The following is a 20,842-nucleotide window of genomic DNA, read 5'->3' on the forward strand; positions in this document are numbered from 1 at the left end:
CCAAAGCTTCCATTGGAAGGCGAGAACGTAAACCTATTGAATATTCATTAGACACGCATTTTTTTTTTTTTTTTTGGTAGCGAGTCCAGCCTTACAAAGGTCAAGAGAGTTTGGATTATATTTTAATACTTTGATTCGAGGTCTACGTGAGCTCTTCAACGCTCTTACCATTTAGTAAGTTAGATGTAGTTAGAAAGTAAGACTTTTTAATGCATGAGAAAATCGGACACCGGTGGTGCACGTGTCGAATCTCTTGTTTTCAGTTCATGATGTCTTTAATAATTTACTCATCGAAGCGTACCGTCTTCTGTTTTTGTTATACTGAAAGCCTTACAATGATGAATGAATAATTGTTTTTCAAATCTGTTGCAGACTCGCAGTGAATAAGAAACAAAGACGAAAAAGGGTTTCAAACATCAAAACAATAAAGCTTTTTAGTACAGCTTTACATTTTTTAGAATGTGCCCCGATTAATTTAATTTATCACAACACGACTATTATACATTTATCACAGTGCAGCCTGTTGTATACGCGAGACCAGTCTCAAGGCTATTTTTTGATGGTCTTGGTCCTGTCTCGGTCTCGACCGCATTTGTACTCGGTCTTGTCTTGGTTTCAGTCTTAAGGCTAGTTCACACTACAGGATTTTAAGCCCGATTTGCAAGTTAGAGGACTCAGGATTTTGTTTCAAGACCACAACTGTGGGGATATCACTGAATTGTCTGATTTATATACAACCCGAATTCTGGAAATGTTGGGACGTTTTTTTAAATTTGAATAAAATGAAAACAAAGACTTTAAAATCACATGAGCCAATATTTTATTCACAATAGAACATAGATAACAAATGTTTAAACTGAGAAATTTTAGAATTTTATGCACGAAATGAGCTCATTTCAAATTTGATGCCTGCTACAGGTCTCAAAATAGTTGGGAAGGAGGCATGTTTACCATGGTGTAGCATCTCCTTTTCTTTTCAAAACAGTTTGAAGACGTCTGGGCATCGAGGTTATGAGTTTCTGGAGTTTCGGTGTTGGAATTTGGTCCCACTCTTGCCTGATATAGGTTTCCAGCTGCTGAAGGGTTTGTGGTCGTCTTTGACGTATTTTTGTTTAATGATGTGCCAAATGTTCTCAATAGGTGAAAGATCTGGACTGCAGGCAGGTCAATTCAGCAGCCGGACTCTTCTACTACGAAGCCATGCTGTTGTAATAGCTGCAGTATGTGGTTTTGCATTGACCTGCTGAAATAGACGTTGTCTGGAGGGGAGCATATGTTGCTCTAAAACATTTATATACCTTTCAGCATTCATAGTGCCTTCCAAAACATGCAAGCTGCCCATACCGTATGCACTTATGCACCCCCATACCATCAGAGATGCTGGCTTTTGAACTGAAAGCTGATAACACACTGGAAGGTCTCCCTTCTCTTTAGCCCGGAGGACATGGCGTCTGTGATTTCCAACAAGAATGTCAAATTTGGACTCGTCTGACCATAGAACACTTTTCCACTTTGAAAAAGTCCATTTTAAATGAGCGCTTCTGGACCATGTTCACATATGGCTTCCTTTTTGCATGATAGAGCTTTAGTTGGCATCTGCAGATGGCACGGCGGATTGTGTTTACCGACAGTGGTTTCTGGAAGTATTCCTGGGCCCATTTAGTAATGTCAATGACAGAATCATGTCGATGAGTGATGCAGTGTCGTCTGAGGACCCGAAGACCATGGGCATCCAACAAAGGTCTTTGGCCTTGTCCCTTACACACAGAGATTTCTCCAGTTTCTCTCAATCTTTTGATGATGTTATGCACTGTAGATGATGACATTTGCAAAGCCTTTGTTTTTAAAGTATTCCACAATGGAATACAAATATTCTGCCCATCTTTACTTCTGGGAGACTCTGCCTCTCTAAGACATCCCTTTTATGTCACAGACCTGATGTCAATTAACTTAATTAGTTGCTAGATGCACTCCCAGCTGAATCTTTTCAAAATGTCTTGCTTTTTCAGTCCTTTTTTCTTGGTCTCAACACACAGTTGTCTTGGTCTCGGATTAAGTGGTCTTGACTACAACACTAGTGCAGCCCCTAAAAAACAAATGATTGAAGTTGTAAATCTTTGCCACTATCGCTAAACCCACGAGGTTTTACTCATTTGTCAGCAAGAAGTAAAATGTAGTGTAATCACGCCATTATATATAAGTACACGTCAGAATAAGAATGTTGCTTCATTTGTTCAATAATGGTCATGCAGAATGATGATTGAATATTATTTCACCCGTTTTTTTCTTCGCATTTGTGCTTGCATTCAATATGTGTTCTATGTATATACAATCATTTCTGTAATTTGATGAGCACACCAAAATGGGACGTCTTGCGTTTGACCCCCCAAAAATTGGATTTTAAATCTTGTAGAACATACAAGATTGTCCCAAACTGACTTGAAAAGATGCGATATTATGCATTATATTTTAAATCTTGCACAAGTGTCCCAAATCAATTTCAAAGACATTGAGTCACACCGCGTGTTTTTAGAATTGCATATTTTCATAATTTTAGTCAAATATTCGTTACTAACTCTATGCCTTTTGGGAGAGAAAAAAACACTCACTTTCTGAAAACCGCCCTATTATATAGTATGAAAAATCAATGCATAAAATGAGTAGGATGTCTGAACACTAAGTATTCATGAAACAACAATACTAAGGTGAACTAATACATCTGCTGAAATTCTCAACTAGTGGACACTATGCCATGCCATGAGGACAGAAAATATTTGCAACATTTAAAGTAAGTGTGTTTCTACAGTTGTTAATACAATATTGTTCAAAGAACAAACAAGTCAAAGGTCAATGGTAATAGCAGATGTGTAATATTAATACCAAACACCCAAGTATGTACTTTAACAATGGCTGAGATGTAAGATGTAGTCATTCAGTACAGGACGTATTAGAATTCAGACACAACTATGAGCTCATGATACAGTTATTAATCCTTAATAGAGCAAATGAGGCATAGCAAACGCACACCTGTGGAGGTGCAAGTTGAAGGAAAAATTATATGAACCAATTGAAGGAAGTCACAATGTATTAACCAACCATTGCTGTTGGACTCACCATTTGCATTAAAAGTTTTTCTTGCTAATTATAATTAATATAACTCATTAAAATAAACATTTTGCTGCTAGTTTTTGCATTACATTTTAGCCAGCTTAAAAGTGATCATTAAAACACTGACATCTAGTGGAAGCAAATATATCGGCATTAATACCAAATCTCCACTGAACCCTAGTCCAAAGTGTCAGAATTTGCATGTTCTAAATTTACTGGGGACATACAGTATTGAGTTATTTTGTAAACATTTGTCATTTTCAACTTTAGTCCTTTTTCCAAGCATTAATCCTCAACTGATCCTTTGTTATTAAATGCTCAAATGGAGTCATGCAAATCTTGAGATGTTGATGTGGAATGTTAATGCATTTTTTGCACTCGTGTTGAAAGTCAGCTGCCTAGAAAGAAATCAGACTGTTTTCAAAAATAGAAAGCAGCATTTTTCTGTTCCTTTGGCCTTTTAGAATGAGGGAAAGGATGGAGGTCTCATTTGTTAACCTTGCATTAGTTAAAATAAACTAATTATGCACAACATATGTTTACAGCATTTATTAAACTATTAATATACAATTGTTCATTGCTTATGTTAGTTAACTGTGCATTAGCTAATGTTAACATTTTAAAATCAAAAGTTTAGTAAATGGTGAAATTAACATTATGATTAAATGCTGTAGAAGTATTGTTCATTGTTAGTTCGTGTTAATTGGTGTAGTTATCTATCCTAAGTGTAACCAAATCTCCTCAAGAAAAAGGAATCTGCTCATACAGAACGAATACTGCTCTGAACCACAACACACCAGAGCATTATTTCAGACGATCACTGACGAGAGAGACGCTGGGGAAAGTTAAAGTGTGACATGCACTTTATTCAGTAATGCTTCCACAAGAACGAACAACTAAGAGTTACAATAAAACTTTTGAAGAAAAAAAGTGTTTTGGAACATTCATAACAGTACTTTTAAGAGCAGCAATTAAAACAAAATAAAAACAAACAAAAAACAAGAACAAAAGAGGAAGATTCGATCCCTCTTGGGTCTGTTTGAGACGCTGAACGGGTCTCGTTTACAGGAAGAACAGTTTCTCTGAGAGCTGGATGGCAGGCTCTGAGTGGAGGTACTGGCCAGAAAGGAAGGCCAGTTTGTGGGCGTACTTGCACGGTGCAGGAACACGTATCGTTCCGGGCCAGTTCCAGTACAGGTGGCACATCTTGAAGGTCAACCTGTGTCAAAAAAAAAAAAAAAAATTAAATACTAGGGCTCGGTGATTTTATCAATTAATTCGAATTTAATGTTTTGACACGATTTTCTCTTTTGGAAAACGAGGAGTCGCGATTTTGAATAGAAATATTACCAAATGTTAGAAATGGACACTTTGACAGTAAAGTGAAAAGAACGATCCAACCACATGTCAGCGCACGTGATTAACGCGCTCTGTGAAGGGCGCTAAATATAGCGCTAGGCACCATTCACGCTGCCTGCATCACATCTTTGTCAACACAAAAGTGCATTCTGTGGAATAGGTAAACATGCAAGAAGATGGGAGTGAATTTCTTTTAACTCGATCACAGTGTTTTTAAAATGGCGTTTTATGCATGAGATGCTGCCAGAGACGCGAGTGCAACAGTCAAACACATCCATGTTAACAGAAAAAACAATGGAAAAGCAGCGCAATTTAATAAAAAACCTGTAAAGAACTACTAGTGTATGTCTGACATTTCATGTTTGCATCACTGTTTTTACAGAACATTTATAGTTAATAGTCTACTGGTGTTATACCTTTAGTCATTCTGAATTTGAATTACCTTGACTTTTGAGATCATTTTAAAGCATTTTCCTCGTATTATTTCTGAACACTATGTATAAGACAAGTTTGTACATGTAGTTGTAGTTCATGCATCGTTCAAGTGATTTGTTTAACATTTACGTCATGTCGACCACTTCATGTGTGCTGCACTTGGAATAGAATTTTCTGTAACTAGAGGGTTAATGAAGAAAAAGTTAATTGAATCATGTTGTAGTTACATTTTCTAGTTGACTAGTTGAAAATCGTAAAAAAAATTAAATAAAAGAGAATCAGTCAAACTTTCTGGGGGAGAATTTATTTTTTTTTTGCCAAATTTGCCAGTTTAGTGCTGTCAATCATCAATTTAAAAAAAAATTCTGTAATTCTGTAACTAGTGATTAATTGCACATAACATTATACGTAATCAAATATATTTCCACTTATATTTCACTGCCGTCTTTTACCAAGTACTCCTGTTAGTTGTTTTTAAACACCAATTTCTGTGAATAAAATGGGTGAATATAGCATTTCAACATTACAGAAAAATTTATCATTTTTGAACATTTAACTCTTCCCTGCCAGCGTTTTTGAAAAAAGTTGCCAGCCGCCAGCGTTTTTGCTGATTTTCACCAAAATGTATTGGCCCCGAGAATACTTTGTTGTCTGAATATCTGAACTCGCAATACATCAAAATAAAGATCAGACCCTCTACTTTCACAAAAAAAAAAAAAAAAAAAAAAACACGCATTTTTATCAAATACTACATCTGGATCATATTCAGTAATATTATCAAAGCAAAGATGCAGTAGATGGCTTCCATCAGCACTCCCAAAGCTTGCACAGGCCTTTACCACTTTCTGCATTGACATTTCACTCTGTAACATTAGGCAGTTTTCATTTGTATGCGGTTAGTGTAGATGATCGCATTATTTTTCATATGCATACATATGAGATCGCTCGTTTCTGCGTCTTCCTGGTCTGCGTTTTTGATCGGCACATTCAAGACTCAGTCAGGAGATGCGTAATAGCGCCCCCTAGCGTATAACAGCGAGAACGCGGAAACCCAGAAAATTCTGTTTGGCAGGGAAAGAGTTAATATGCCAGTTATTAAAAAAAAAAAAAAAAAAAAAAAAAGTTACTTTTATCCTTGTATAAAGTCATGACATTACTGATTTGAAGAAACTGCTAAATGTGATATTTAATGTTAAAGCGAACCTCTGTAAGTGGTCAGGGGTGAGGTTTGCGGTGTTGTACACTGCTATGTAATGAGTGGGCAGACCGCAACCCTGTCGAATCGAATGTGCCATTAGGTAGAAGTCCACCCTGAAGAGAAGAGAAACATGTCAATTCATATACAGCATTTTAGTTCCTCCCGCTAATGCACTTGACTAGATCTCATTTCAGCAAAGCTTTGCACATCTAGTTGCTAAAGCCGCTTGCAGAATCCTGGGCTGCGCTTCAGCTCTTGTAAACCAACCAGTCTCTGTTCGTGACAGTGTGGTCCAGTACGGTTCCTGGCGAGGGCGTGCCGAAGTGGTCGGATCCGTAGGAGTACAGGGTGGTGCTGATCCTCTTCTGCACCACGATGAAAGCCAGCTTCGGTTCGTAGTTCGGGATGGTCTCGAAGCATTTCAGAACCTGAGGGATCTCGTAAAGCTCCACGGTCTTGAGCTGTCCGTCAGACACGCCGTCGCGATAGATGACGATCTTCTCAGGGAAGGTGTGGTTCACCTGTTTTTTTGTTTGTTTTTAAAAATGGGTAAAATGGGTAAAACACACCCCTCTACAATTCATTCAGGAGACGTATGGAATCTGTAGCATTTGACAAGTTCACATAAATGCCTCATTACCTCGTAGTATTTCTGCAGGGCAGCCAGCAGACAGACCCTGAAGCCGTTGATTATCTCCTCGTGAGGCATCTGGAAGGTAACCCTGGAGTACCATTTGGTCAGCATGCTACACCGGGACATTAAACACAGGGTTAGGCCTGATTCACAGATCTCAAATCTGATGCATACAAGCAGAACATGTTCATTTTTGCGCTCATATTAACACTGTTGGGGAAGCTAGTTTAAATTACAAGTGGCTTGACAAACCACAGTTTTAGTTAGTAGACATCAGCTACTGCATTGAATCTATTATTGGGGAAATATCTAAAGTTGGCATGAAAGGAAAATTTATATCTATTTTCTAAATGCATGTCGTAGATGCTTTGGTGAATAGCTCATCCATGCATGTGTTAATTATTTAAAATGTTTTTATTTTCTGACCTAACAATCTTTAAAATCAAAATGCCACTAGATTTTCGACTTCTTGTGACATACAGTACTTGTCTGATCTTGCGTTCATCTGCCTCCACTTTTGAGTGCAATCACACCCGATGTATGCACCTTATATTTCCCGTAAGAGCGGGTAATTTGTAAAATTGAATGTGTCTGGCTTAGTCTCATTTTTACTGCACTTCGTTATTTTTCTCGTTATTTCCCTACGGCGGCTTATGAACCGGAAGTCAAATACATTTCCAGAAAACAGCTTACATCAGCACTGAAAAATAAGGTGGATAGAACCTATCATAGAGGTTTTCTTTCTTGATAAATTGTTACACTCAGATGCATATCATAATACAGAAGAAATAATCATAATAACTTTCAATACATAACCAGTTGATTTAATCTGAGCAGTTTCTTCCAAACACAAAGATCTCAATTAGCAGGAACGCATTAAATTTGACTTGATCAATGCACATACTGACAATAATAAAACTAGGAAACACTATTTTGTTGAAAAACATCCCTGTAGTAAATATTTTTATATTATTAAGAATAGATGAAATGTTGCACAAGGGCAACGGAACAGATGCTCAAATGAATCAGTAAATCTTTTGACCTTGTTCATTTAAATGACTTGTCAGAATAAACCGATTCACTAAAATGAATTCGTCCCCGTGTTGCATCTCAGTGCACTTGCCTTGATGTTTGCAAATGTTAATGATACGATCATTAAAACGTTTGGGATCAGTAAGATTTTTTTTTTTTTAAATTAAAAAAAAAATGAATACCTTAATTTAGCGCATTTGACGCATTGATCAGTATGATTTTGTATGTTTATAATATTACAAAAAATTATATTAAAAAAATGCTGTTCTTTTGAACTTTATACTCAAAGAATCCTGAAAAAAAGGAAAATATTTTGAAGGATCATGCAAAAGATATTTTAAGTTGTAATATTTCACATTTATTCGTTTTTTCTGTATTTTTGATCAAATAAATGAGACTTTTGAACTTTTATTTGGGGCGGTTTTAATTTACCTGTTGAGACTTGCCACAAAACCCATGACAGATCTGCTCTTCTTGCTTATGTCATGGTGCACATCCACCCCAATCACCATCAGGTATTTCTGTTCAAATCAAAACTACAGGGGTTAGAAGTTATCCTTTCATTTAATCCCATTTGCTGATATTTACTTGCAATCCAACATCAATACCATTCAGAAGAAACAATGCATTAAGTTCACTTTTGGATGCCTTTTCTCTTTTTCATGCATTACATCATATTCAATCTATTACAGGTTATTTAAAACTTGTGAACAAATACAATTCAAGTTTAAAAAACAAGTTGTTTACAAAGAAAAGACTTGTTCCACTTGTGATATTTTAATGTTCTCCCACCAGCTCAAGACTATTAATGGGGTCAATATCACTGTAGGGTGCCTTTCGGTGTCCTGTAGATAAATAACTCATTTGCCATGATAACTTAGCCTAATATAACACCCTTTCATAGTCAATTTTGTGTCAAGTTTTTATATTCATAACAAAAGCATTACTTGGCTCTTTAGATACATTTTCTAGATTTTTCTTAGTTTTGTGTAAGAGGATGAGTGTTATTTTGCTATGTCCCATGCACTGCTCATTAAATTTGACAGTAGAATGCAGTCAAATCATGAAATTAATTTTTTGTCCTCTATTAATATTTTGTTAAACTCAATTTGAGTGTACTGATGATTTGGTCATAAAAATTATATTTTTATTTAATAAAAAAAAGAAGAGTTTTTCCATGTCCCTTGAATGGTTGTCCACCCTGTTGTGTTGGGAAAGCCGCCCATTTAAGAAAAGGCCATCCTCTTTAGTGACATCAGGACAAATGTTTTGTCTCTTCAGTGGCGGGAATTTCAGCCGCTTAGGTGAATAAGTTGGTGACTTTTCAATTGACAAATTTTCTTCGTCCGAGTTTGCTTACTTGCTTTTCCCAAGCTTAACATGTCCACCCTGTCGGCATAAAACATGCCAGAAGTGATTAGAATACAGTATTTTCAAAATATGTAAGACCAGACTAAATATTTAGCTAGTCACAGTTTGTTGTAAGCTAATTGAAGCTCAAAATGTCCACCCTGTCGGGCCACTTAGGCTCGATAGAGTGGACATAAACATGACAGGGTGGACTGAATGAAAATGAAAGGGGAGGGGTATATCAATGTGATTGATGTAATTATATAATTTATTATTATATTTTTTTAGAAGTTGAATAAATGTTTCATTTTCATGTTGTCTTGATTTGGGTGTTCTGCATTATGTGTCCACACCATCTTGTGCTGGTCCACCCTGTCATCTTGATATTTTACAATATTTTAAATAATTCAATCATCTCTGTATAATCCAGTGTGTTCAATAGCTAGGTGTGGAAAAAAAAAACTGCATTTAAAAAAAAAAAAAAAAACCATGTGAATTGTATGAGTTTCTTTAAATAAAACATAAAATTTACATAAAATCTTATGTATTCATAATTTGAAAGCAAACAAATAACCTTGTTTAGAAAGGGACATCATACCTTTCAGAAAATATAATTTATTAGAAAATAGAATTAATTGTGCAATGAAAACGTATTTAACAGTAATGTATGTGTCCATGAAAGGGTGGACATATCTTATGGTTTATGCTTTGAATAATAGCCCATAATTATCTAATAAAATACGTGGGAGCTCAGCTAATATGTTTCTAAAGTACTTGAGTGTCTACTGTTTATGATATAACAAAGCGAATGGGAAATTAAACCCAAAACTGTGTATTGTGAGGGTTGAAAGGCACTCAATGGTGATATTGACCCAATGAGTTTGTTGCGGCTGGAGTCTAGGTAATAAAGTCAAGATGTGAACCTAGGAATAAATATTGAAACTTGACCATCAATGCATTAAAAAATAAACACTACAATTTAACAGAAAATGGATCGCACCTAGCTATCGTCTATCAGTTCTCACTGTGCAGTGACCATTTTTAGATTCATTCCTGATACTCCATATTTACTTAAGCATTTTTTAATCAAGAGCGAGATACAGTACGGTAACTCCAGGGCCACCCGTGGGGAAAAAGGTCTGATTAGCACACACACTCACCAGAGGAACATTTACCGTCCACAGCTCTCCTCCCAGTTTGCAGTTAATCTGCAGAAGGATCTTTTGAGCGATGCTGCGTAGCTTCTGTGGCTGGGAGATGGTCCGCACGTTGATGGCCTGGGAATAAGTGTCACAGATATGAAATGTCTAATATGAATACATGCTGTTTGCCACAAATACGCAAGGCAAAAAACCCCAGCTAAATAAAGGCATAGTCCACACAAAAATGAAAATTCTGTCATTAATTACTCGCCCTCATGTCGTTCCAAACCTGCAAGACCTTCGTTCATCTTCAGAACACAAATTAAAAATATATATATTTTTGATTAATTCCGAGAGCTCTTTGACCCTCCCATAGACAGCAAGGAGACTTCAAGGATATCAAGGCTCAGAAACGTAGCAAGGACTTCGTTAATACGTGGTTTACACTTTGATCTGAACGTGAACAACGTATCCGTACATGCGTTGCATACGTATGTGATACTCTCCAAAATGGCGCTATAGGGTGACGCAGAGGAGACAAATTGTTGAATAAAGTCGTTTTTTGTTTTTTTGCGCACAAAAAGTAGCTTCATAAATAACGGTTGAACCACTGATGTCACATGGATTATTTTAACGATGTCCTTACGTTTCTGGACCTTTATCTTGTAAGGATCCTTGCTGTCTATGAGAGGGTCAGAAAGTTCTCAGAATTCATCAAAAATATCTTAATTTGTGTTCTGAAGATGAACGAAGGTCTTGCAGGTTTGGAACGACATGAGGGCGAGTAATTAATGGGTGAACTATCCCTTTAAGCAGCACAACTGTTTGCAACATCGATAATAATGAGAAATGTTTCTTGAGCAGCAAATCAGCATATTAGAATGATTTCTGAGGGATCATGTGACTCTGAAGACTAGAGTAATGATACTGAAAATTCAACAGGAATAAAATACATTTTAAAATATAAAACAGTATCACAATATTACAAAATATTGCTTTTTTAAAAAAAAAAAGCCCTGGTGGGCATAAGATACTTCTTTCAAACAGTAGTGTGTGTTACATAAACAGCAACTGAACAATGCAAAGGAACGGTGTTTCGATGAAACCTGTGATGGTACAGGACTCTGGATGCAGCAGAGCTTTTTGATGGCGCTGTACAGGTCGTCTCTGTTTCCGGTCATAATGCACACGACCAGCTGCACACGGGGCTGAAAACCAGGAGAGACAATATACTATGGTATTTAGATAATACCCCAATGCACTCCACAGCCAACAGAGTACCATTGCTCTTTGAGAGAATAGTACACTTTTCAAAGCTCTTTTAAGTTTGTCTGTGTAATTCACTTGCCCACCTCACTGGTGAGCTGAGAGTGAATGCTCTTGACGAAGGTCTCGGTTCGATCATCTCGTAGCTCTACACGGATGGGCCGCTCGATTCTGATGCCCATTGGTCCGGCTACCCTCGTAAAAGTAGTCACCAGCTCCTCTGCCTGATCGGTTGCCCGCCGGGGATAGAAAACAGCCCAGCAGTTCAGAGGAACCTGACAGAGAGCAATCAGGAAACAAATACAGCAGAAGGAAGAACTACATAAGAGCCATGTGAGAGAACAAGATCAGGGCTTTCAATTCTGTCAAGTTCAAAACATCCAAAGATAATTTGTACAGTATATCGATCATCTTTTTCATAAACGTTTATAAGAGTCATCTTACTCAGGAATCAGAAGACACTGGTTCATCTGTATGTTTTGATTCATCAAGAGTCATCTTATTCAAAAATCAGACTTGCTTGGTCTAGGTGGTATATTGAGTTTGTACGATATCTCAATATTTTTTTTTATAAGCGATACGGTATGAAGCAATAGTTTGATACGAGCGCATCTGAAAAAAAACAAAAATTATATATATATATATAAGGAGGACACAGACTGAACTGCTACAGAGAAAGTGCATAATACAATTTGTTCTAAACATGTGAAAAGCTTTATATGAAGTGCTTTAAAAAAAAAACACGTAAGATATAGTAGTCTATAGTTTGAGTTTAAAGCATCAGATGCTCTGCGTGTGCCACGCTGTTTAATGTGTTTGAGACGTGCCGTTTTCCTAAACACATTACTTGCATTTCACAGGTATATTCTCCATCTGTAAATGTTAGAAAGCCATGGAAATATTTCCATTTTGCTGTGAGAAGTGCCTGAGCTTTTGCTTTGCGATTCTCCACTAAACTTCACTTCATTTAGAACGAGCGCCGCCACCGCCGCGCATGCGCGCCAAACAGACGGAACGCAATATCTCTGACTAAAATATGCATTTTGCTGAAATATTTGTAGTTGGAGAATAAATGACATATGTAGAATTTTAAACTTACAAGTAAGTGTATTTGTACGATAGCACTAACTGTAAAGTGAAATTTTACTCTAGTCCGTGCTTTATTATTTTCATTTTTAGTTTAGTAATATTAACTTCTGCTTTAAAAGCATTATTTTTGTTTTTAGATTGCAATGTTAGAATGTAATGTGATTTTAACCCTTTTTTGCACATAATATATGCCTAATGCTTACATACACTTTATTGGTATAATCCAAATACAAAATACAGAGATGAAAAACTAAATAAATCTGGATCGGATCGTGAAGTGCCTGAAGATTCCCACCCCTACAGGAAACAAAATCATTTAAAAAATGCATTTCATGACCCCTTTAATCCCTACGTGTGATGTGCCTCAATCTAAATCTGTGAATTCAATCCACACATTTCTTTCACTCAAGCCAAACAAGGCTGTTCTCTTTCTGTGGTGTGAGACCTCCAGCCTTTGAAAACATGCAGGTACTGCAGTCCACCTCCTCGGATCAGTCTGACATGTGCACTCCCCCACAAACCAATGACTCACAGCGATTTCATTCAAGCACCCTACACTGATTGTGCTGACTCACGGTGCTGATGGAGGGGTCTCGAACCACCTCTCTGGACCAGTCTACTGCCGGAGACGTGACAAAAGAAGCTGAATGCAAGCAGATGGTCTCGCTGGGTAGAGTTCTTCCTTGAGTCTGTGGAGAAACAAAATGTTTAAGTAATTCATGTTAGCTACAAACACACCAACGTATCATGTGCAAATCAATACAGTTAATACAATTAATTAAAAAAGGCGAACACATCCAGTGACAAATATGTGCCAGTGATTCTTCAAAACTACTTGTCGAGTTTTAAAAATACATAAAATTATCTGCACATAACAATAATGGTTGAATTAACTAGTTTTCATTTCCCCCTGCTTTATATTTAGATTCTAACATATCCATAAAGACGGACTCGAAAAAGTGCATTATAAATGGTAATCTTTTTGTTGTTGTTTTACATTTAAAACAGGCACAAAACAAAACTGTATATGGATATTTGTCAGGTACTGATGGGTTTCACTCAGGTAAATACAATATTTAGGGCTGTCACTAACGATTATTTCGGTAATCGAGTAATTGGTCGATTATTCTGAAAATTTGAGGTAATAAAAACAGACCCAAGCAAACAATAGACTTCAAAATGACTTATTACATGCATAATAGCAACGAGGCAATAAAAAATAAAAAGCAAGTAATCATACAGTTTTAATGAACAAAACAGTTGAAATGTATAATATAGTAATAAAACAATATAATCATAACTTATGTACATTAAATATATCAAATGCCCGCTGAGGGATAGGCAACAGCCTGACGATTGTTTTTATACTTTACTGTGCAATCTAAAATCAAATGTCCACTTAATCTTTATTATTTGGCCATTTCTTTATGATATAAAAGCTACAGCCACGGTCACTTCTTGAACAAGAACATGTGGACATCAAAACATGCAAACTCAGAGCTTTTATTTTGAAGTCACGATGAACAGTTAATATATTTAGAAAGATAATCATGTATTCTGCTGTGTTCAGTGACTACTGTATAAATTCATAATAGCACTCTTTATGATTTTTAAATGGTTTTAATATTTCATGCTTCACTTTAGGTATTTTGCCAGTTAATCGACCGGGCAAAATGCAATCGAGGATTTTTTAATAATAGAGTACTCAAATTTAATCGATTAAATTGTGACAGCCCTAACAATAATAATTCAAGAAAACTATTAAATCCTAAAAATAAAAACATTCAAATGCTATATATTATTAAAGTGACTTAAAATGTATATTAATGATAACTGATATACAGTATAGTACAAGAATATATTATATTGCGTTATTCTATATAGTTTATATATCTAGGTGCAGTATAATAGGAGTTAAAATCAACATATTTCTAATTTTGAAAATGACTTCATGGATCTGTGGATGTATAGTACTTCAATGCAAAAGATTAGTGCCAGTAATATTTTTTTTCCTGTTGAAAGAAATTAATACTTGCCCAAAAAAAAAAAAAAACGTTCTTTTGAACAGCTTTGATCACAGACAAATTACATTTTAAAATATAATGAAACCGAAAAGAGTTATTTGAAATTGTAATAATATTTCACAATACTACATTTATTTTGATCAAATAAATGCCGCCTTAGAGCTCTTTTTCTAACTTCTTTCCAAAAAATAAATAAACAGCCCTAGCCCAAGCTTTCGGTAGAGTAGATGCATAGAATAAAGCAATTTTATAGGAGTCATCCCAGTGTTTATATTAGGGGTGTTTCCATTCTCACCACTAGAATCTCTTGGCTGATGCTGAGTCCCCAGCGGGCCAGCTCTGAGACCGCTTCGTTATTGCTGTTGATGTTGTGCAGCAGTTGTTTGAGACTCTGGGTGTGCTGCTCGGCTCCCACGTTGATGTGCATGGTCAGATCCTGAATCACAAGATGAATAACCATATGTGACCCTGGAGCACAAAACCAGTCATAAGTAGCACGGGTATATTTGTAGCAGTAGCCAACAATACATTGCATGGGTCAAAATCTTAATATCGATATTAAGTAAAGATCATGTTCCAAACTTCCTACTGTAAATATACCAAAAAGATATATGCATTTCTAAGAACTTCATTTGGACAGCTTTAAATGGGATTTTCTAAATATTTAGATTTGTTGCACCCTCAGATTCCAGATTTTCAAATAGCTGCATCTCAGCCAAAATATTGTCCTATGCTAACAAACCATACATCAATGGAAAACGTATTTATTCCGCTTTCAGATAATGTATAAATCTCAATTTAAAAAAAAAAAAAAGACCCTTATGACTGGTTTTGAGGTCCAGGGTCACATAACTGAACAGTTTGCAAAATAAAGAGTTCACCAACATGACGTGTTTGAGACTGGTTTGACTCGTAACTGATTCGTACCTTCATGGCTCTGAAGTCTTTCCTCATTTTTTCAGGGATGCCGGTCATGAAGGAGAGTTCCGGCAGCAGCAGGATTTCACCCGTTATAACCTGTTATGAAACAGATCAAATTCACATCTTAGTATTACACACAATAAATTCACATCCTAGTACTTTGGGAAAATGTTTTTTTATGTCGTTCAGACAGATGTGTTCAATTTAGCAGTTTTGACAAAAGGAAATGAGATACATTTCTAGTTTCAACATTATTTGTTATTGAGATATCCTTCTTTAAATGAAAAGTAGTATCATCTGTATGCAAAGTGACCCACATGTGGTTCACAATTTACTTCTGAAGCCATATTGAAATTCTAATATCTCCGGAACTGAACCACAGGGCCTTAAAAATGAAGATGCCAAAAGAAAGTTTGTTAAGACCCAATATCTAAAAGAGAATTAAGATATCTTTAATACTTCTAGAGTTACAGGCATGAAGACTTTGGAAAAATCAAAATCAAAAATCCTTGCAAGATCAAAAATTTGAGCTGGGGAAATTTCTGAAATTTGGTTGATTTGACACTGAATGACTCCTATACTGAAGACAATATACTGTACAATAGTTTTGGATCAGTATGATTTTTTTAATGCTTTGAAAGAAGTCACTTCTGCTCACCAAGGCTGCATTTATTTAATCAAAAATACAATAAAACAGAAATTTGGTGAAATATTGAAAATAACTTTTTATTTTAATATATTTAAAAGTGTAATTTATTCTTGCGTTTCAAAGCTGAATTTTCAGCATCATTATTCATGTTCCTTCAGAAATCATTCTAATATGCTGATTTGGTTTTTAAGAAACAAATTTCATCAATGTTACAAGCAGTTGTGCTGCTTAATATTTTGTGATTTCTTTTTTTTTTTCAGGATACTCTGATGAACTGAAACTTCAAAAGAACAGCCTTTATTTTAAACAGAAATCTTTTGTAACATTTTAAATATATTTACCATTACTTTTGATCAATTTAATGCTGAAAAAAAAAATCAATCTTACCAACTCCAATCTTTTAAGTGGAAGTGTATATGACTGGTACATGTCCTTAATTCACCCAGATGTGTGATGTAGTTCACTTTATCTACAATTAATCAGGCCAAATGAACCACTGTTAAAGCACAGTACCCAAAGTCACCACTAGGAGGCAGCACGGAGTGTGAATTAGGTCTATTCAATCCACCACTGACCAACATGCAGCCGTCACTGTCATTCTAAAGCTTTTTAATAACCCAAAACAGCACCACATTCCTTTCCAGAAATCCTGATGAGCATTTTATCACCTTTCCTCCAGGTTTGGACCTCTCTTTTGGACGGTGGATGAGCAGTGGTTGGTCCAGTTCCTTTATGGTGATGCCATAGTTCTTTCTGTGCATATAAAACGCTGATTAGAAAATTGACAAAACAAACAAAGTAGTAATTTGTCCTTTTAAACTAGCATATATCGGTCTCTGCCATTATGAGCTATTATTTATACGATGCACATGATATTGCCAAAGCTCATACATTCATAAGTCATGGTCCAGCTGTTATGCCTTTTACATGCATTTGAGTCTTAAATCAGAGAAGTGGGTTCTCCACATAGCAGATAAACCTGTAGTAATCGACAAACGTGGTCACGGTTCCATCAGCCAAGGTGAAAGTGTCTTTGGGAGACTTGGACCACTCTATGTCATCGATACGGTAAGTGCGGTTATTATAGCGCGTGATGACAATTGAACCCACAAACTCCTTTGTGCATTCGTCCTGAAAGCTCTCACGACTTCCCTGGTAAATCAGGTTCCTACAGCAGACAAACAGTTATTCAGACAGCAGGGTTAAGCAAATTACATCATTGGACTAATTTTAGCCTAAAATTTTGCATGCATATCAAACATTTTATACAGATGAGTTCTGATCCAAAACCTATGAGCTGCATTGCTGTCTAACACTCGCTGGAGATCAGACAGTCTCTGAGCTCCTGGCTGCTACTCTGTATCACATGATGTTACTTCCATTCCCAGTCACTGCAATGTGATGCTGCTTATTTTCATAAAGTTGAGCTCTGCTTAATTTTGTCACATCACCAATGGTCTCCAACACTTGTGACAACATAAATGGCCAACTCTCAATAAAATGAAAGTTACAGCAGCATCTTAACTGAAATGCAACAAAATATGCAGATCAATTTATTTTTTTAAATTAATTATTTTTTATGCCACGTCAGCACCACACGCTATCTGATGGCAAAAGCAGAGCAATGACAAATTCAGAAAGAATTTAGATAAACCATACAACATCTTTCAATCTGATATTTCAACCCAGTTTATGAAGTAAAGATGCATTACTTCAAGAAGTGCATAACATGCATAATGTTTGGGTAAAATAGTCAATCCATAATTAAATTGAAGATTAAAAAAAAAAAAAGCAAAAATCTGCTTTACATTGATGCACTTGCAATGCAAAGCTGCACAAAAATTTGGTCAATTTTTACAAATTGTAATATATATATATATATATATATATATATATATATATATAAATATAAATATAAATATAAATAAAAGAAAAAAGAAATGATGCTTTAGTGATGCACTTACAATTTAAATGAAACCAGCTATGCTTAATGCTGCACTAGAATACGTTTTATGTTAATAATCTAAAAATAAACCTATTTATATAAAAGAATATTTTTTTCTAGATTGGCAACTCGCTAGACTTTGGAACAGCTTTGGAATGGAATGAAGCATGCAACTGACAAATTGGTACTGACTTCATACATGTAGGCTTGTCAGAATGATTGATTACGACTGAAACTCACATGACATCCAGCACCGAGTCATTCCTCAGCACCTTATGCGAGACATCCACAATGAGGTAGAGGCCGCCGTCAGTGTGCTTGATACTGGTGGAGTATCCAGGCCACACCTGAAGCCTGACCGACACGCATTTAAAACGCTGTTAAGTACAAACTACAACAAGGATCCTGAACAGAGAATCAATATGCAAAGTAATACTGCAAGTGGTGTTAAAACGGTTCAAACGCGTCCGATAATCATAGGTCAGGTGGAAAAATACAGAATCTTGAGTCTAGATTTATTCGGTGTGAAACCAAATAATGTGGAGCATGGCAATTTTGGTTGGATTGCAATCACAGACAATCAGGTCAGTGCAAAATACCTGTGTTTGCCGAGAATCACAACAGCGTTGGGGTCGTAATGGTTTCTGCCCACCAGCTTCAGCCCCAGTAATTTCATCACTCTAGAGCGGAGAGAAAGAATGAGTGGAAAGCAGCAAGAAAAGTCAGATGTCAGAGCTGACTGTCAACAAGCCATTATAGCTCAGACTTCTCTCCTATGCACTGAAAAATTGGAACAATACTCCACAGGGCTCAACAATATGGCCTGCTTCGCACCGCAAGCTCATGTGGTGCGTAAGCGAACAGCTTAACTACGGCAGCTGGCTCACGTTGTGTTTTCACACTGGCAGCGTTTCCCAATACCTTACAGAATGTTTGCTTTAATAATGGCCATAAATTATCCAGTGGTTCTTGGTAGTCTTTGAGAATTATTACAAACTTGACTGTGATGAAATCTTATTTACATGAAAGGGGGGAGGGGGTTACATTTACATTGAAATCGTCATTAAAGTAATATTTTGGTTTCAAAATATTTATTCAGTTCAAAATATTAAGTTTATTCAAAGCATATGTAAACTGTTTTGTTACTGTTAATGGAAATAGAACTAAAATAAAATCTTAAAATGTGAAAAATTATTGCCTTGCCAATGAGATGAAATAAATTAAGCTTAAGAGCAAGCAGAAATGTTACTAAAACTAAAAGAGTTAAACATATGCAAAAAAAAAGACAAATGGTTAAAGCATAAAATTACAAAAAAAAAAAAAAAAAAAGTAAATTAAAATGAACTGAAAATATCAAAATGAAAAAAAGAGAATTTTTTTTCTATAATAGTATAAATACGGGTGAAAGCCTTTTGATCCCCATTAAAAAAAAAAAATTTTTTTTTTTAATTCTAACTTCATGGCAGAATTAATGTATTGCAAATGGGGCTAGTCTGTTAACATTAAAATACTTAGTTCAAACAGTACAGCCACAATACCTAAACATGGGTATTAACATGATTTTATTGTGATATATAACCTTTTCGGTTTTGCCTTACAAATTGTACAACTTTGCTGCCATGACAACCTAATGTGTGAACCTTGTACTGCTGCAAAAACAACCATTTAAACTAGTATTATAAGAGCTTTTGTAAAATCAAATCAAAAGCATCCCAATCCTGCCTTTAAACTCTCTCAAAAAAAAACAGTCCCATTAATTTTCTATTGTAAATAACCTCGCTTTTTGCCTTTTGAAGTCAAAATGAATTTTTGTGCTAATCAACATTCTGCCACATATGCTGTCGAATGAGTTTAACTTGTACTGAAGCCGTAATATTGCTTTAACACAGAACAGAAGCCAGTCTTTCTTCGTTGTGATGTTACGTCACACAGCCCGTAATGCGATTATACTTATTTAATTTTCCGAAATTGCTTGATGACCTCATCTCCGATCTTTAGCGGACGCTGTGGAGGGAAATGGAGTGAAGCAGGTGCAGCTGAGCGGTCTCTCAGGAGCATGTTTTCACTCCTGGCTATCAAGAGCAAACAGGGTGTTCAGTCTCCACCGAGACCGCAGCTAATTGTAGATTTCAAACATGGTTGACTTCAGACAGACTCGTGTTGAGACTCCAGGACACCACACGAGGGAATCCGCCGAGCGATACAACTGCTAAAGGTTTTGTTTTACAAGAGACTCAACTTGATTTTAGTTCATTGCCACATCAGCTTCACAGGCTATTTCATGGCAAACAAAGTTTATACATTAAAGGTCATTGCACACCGAGTCCAAAATTTTTGCGTGCATTTTCCAGTTTTTTCATATTCGTCATCCTTTCCTATCAAAATGCATGCTATGGATGCAAAAACACAGAAAATCGAACCTGATCCGAAATTTATGACGGACGAAAGTTTCGGAGGCAGTGTGTAAACGTGATTGACACAACGTGAGGTTGTATTTATTTTTTTAACGTGCGAATATTTTGCACAATGACCTTAAGTTTAACAATACAGTAGCACACAATACAAAATATGAAAATTAAAGCAATTATAAAACAAACTTTTGTACATAAAATTCTAAAAGATTCTTAAGTTTTTCTGGGTCCATCTTATAAAACAAGTCCTTAAGAGTTTGTCCTGATAATAACCTTTGT

The 20,842-nt window shown here is 36.0% G+C and overlaps 1 protein-coding gene across 3 annotated transcripts in view; it reads right to left on the bottom strand.

Annotated features, from left to right (window-relative positions):
* Positions 1 to 3,953: 3,953 nt before the first annotated feature.
* Positions 3,954 to 20,842, bottom strand: part of piwil2 (piwi-like RNA-mediated gene silencing 2) — a 43,230-nt gene continuing 26,341 nt past the window's right edge. For all 3 annotated transcript variants that reach the window (XM_058776437.1, XM_058776438.1, XM_058776439.1), the window contains exons 9-23: positions 18,752 to 18,832; positions 18,393 to 18,506; positions 17,187 to 17,375; positions 16,876 to 16,960; positions 15,565 to 15,654; positions 14,933 to 15,073; positions 13,189 to 13,302; positions 11,611 to 11,799; positions 11,365 to 11,466; positions 10,277 to 10,393; positions 8,199 to 8,287; positions 6,741 to 6,846; positions 6,368 to 6,621; positions 6,106 to 6,213; positions 3,954 to 4,327 (exon numbers count right to left, since the gene is read on the bottom strand). In XM_058776437.1, coding sequence (XP_058632420.1) covers positions 4,171 to 4,327; positions 6,106 to 6,213; positions 6,368 to 6,621; positions 6,741 to 6,846; positions 8,199 to 8,287; positions 10,277 to 10,393; positions 11,365 to 11,466; positions 11,611 to 11,799; positions 13,189 to 13,302; positions 14,933 to 15,073; positions 15,565 to 15,654; positions 16,876 to 16,960; positions 17,187 to 17,375; positions 18,393 to 18,506; positions 18,752 to 18,832 — 1,936 coding nt within the window. In that variant the 3' untranslated portion in view covers positions 3,954 to 4,170. The remainder of the gene's footprint in view (positions 4,328 to 6,105; positions 6,214 to 6,367; positions 6,622 to 6,740; positions 6,847 to 8,198; positions 8,288 to 10,276; positions 10,394 to 11,364; positions 11,467 to 11,610; positions 11,800 to 13,188; positions 13,303 to 14,932; positions 15,074 to 15,564; positions 15,655 to 16,875; positions 16,961 to 17,186; positions 17,376 to 18,392; positions 18,507 to 18,751; positions 18,833 to 20,842) is intronic.

This window comes from Onychostoma macrolepis, chromosome 05, assembly GCF_012432095.1.
Source record: "Onychostoma macrolepis isolate SWU-2019 chromosome 05, ASM1243209v1, whole genome shotgun sequence".
Lineage (NCBI taxonomy): Eukaryota > Metazoa > Chordata > Actinopteri > Cypriniformes > Cyprinidae > Onychostoma > Onychostoma macrolepis.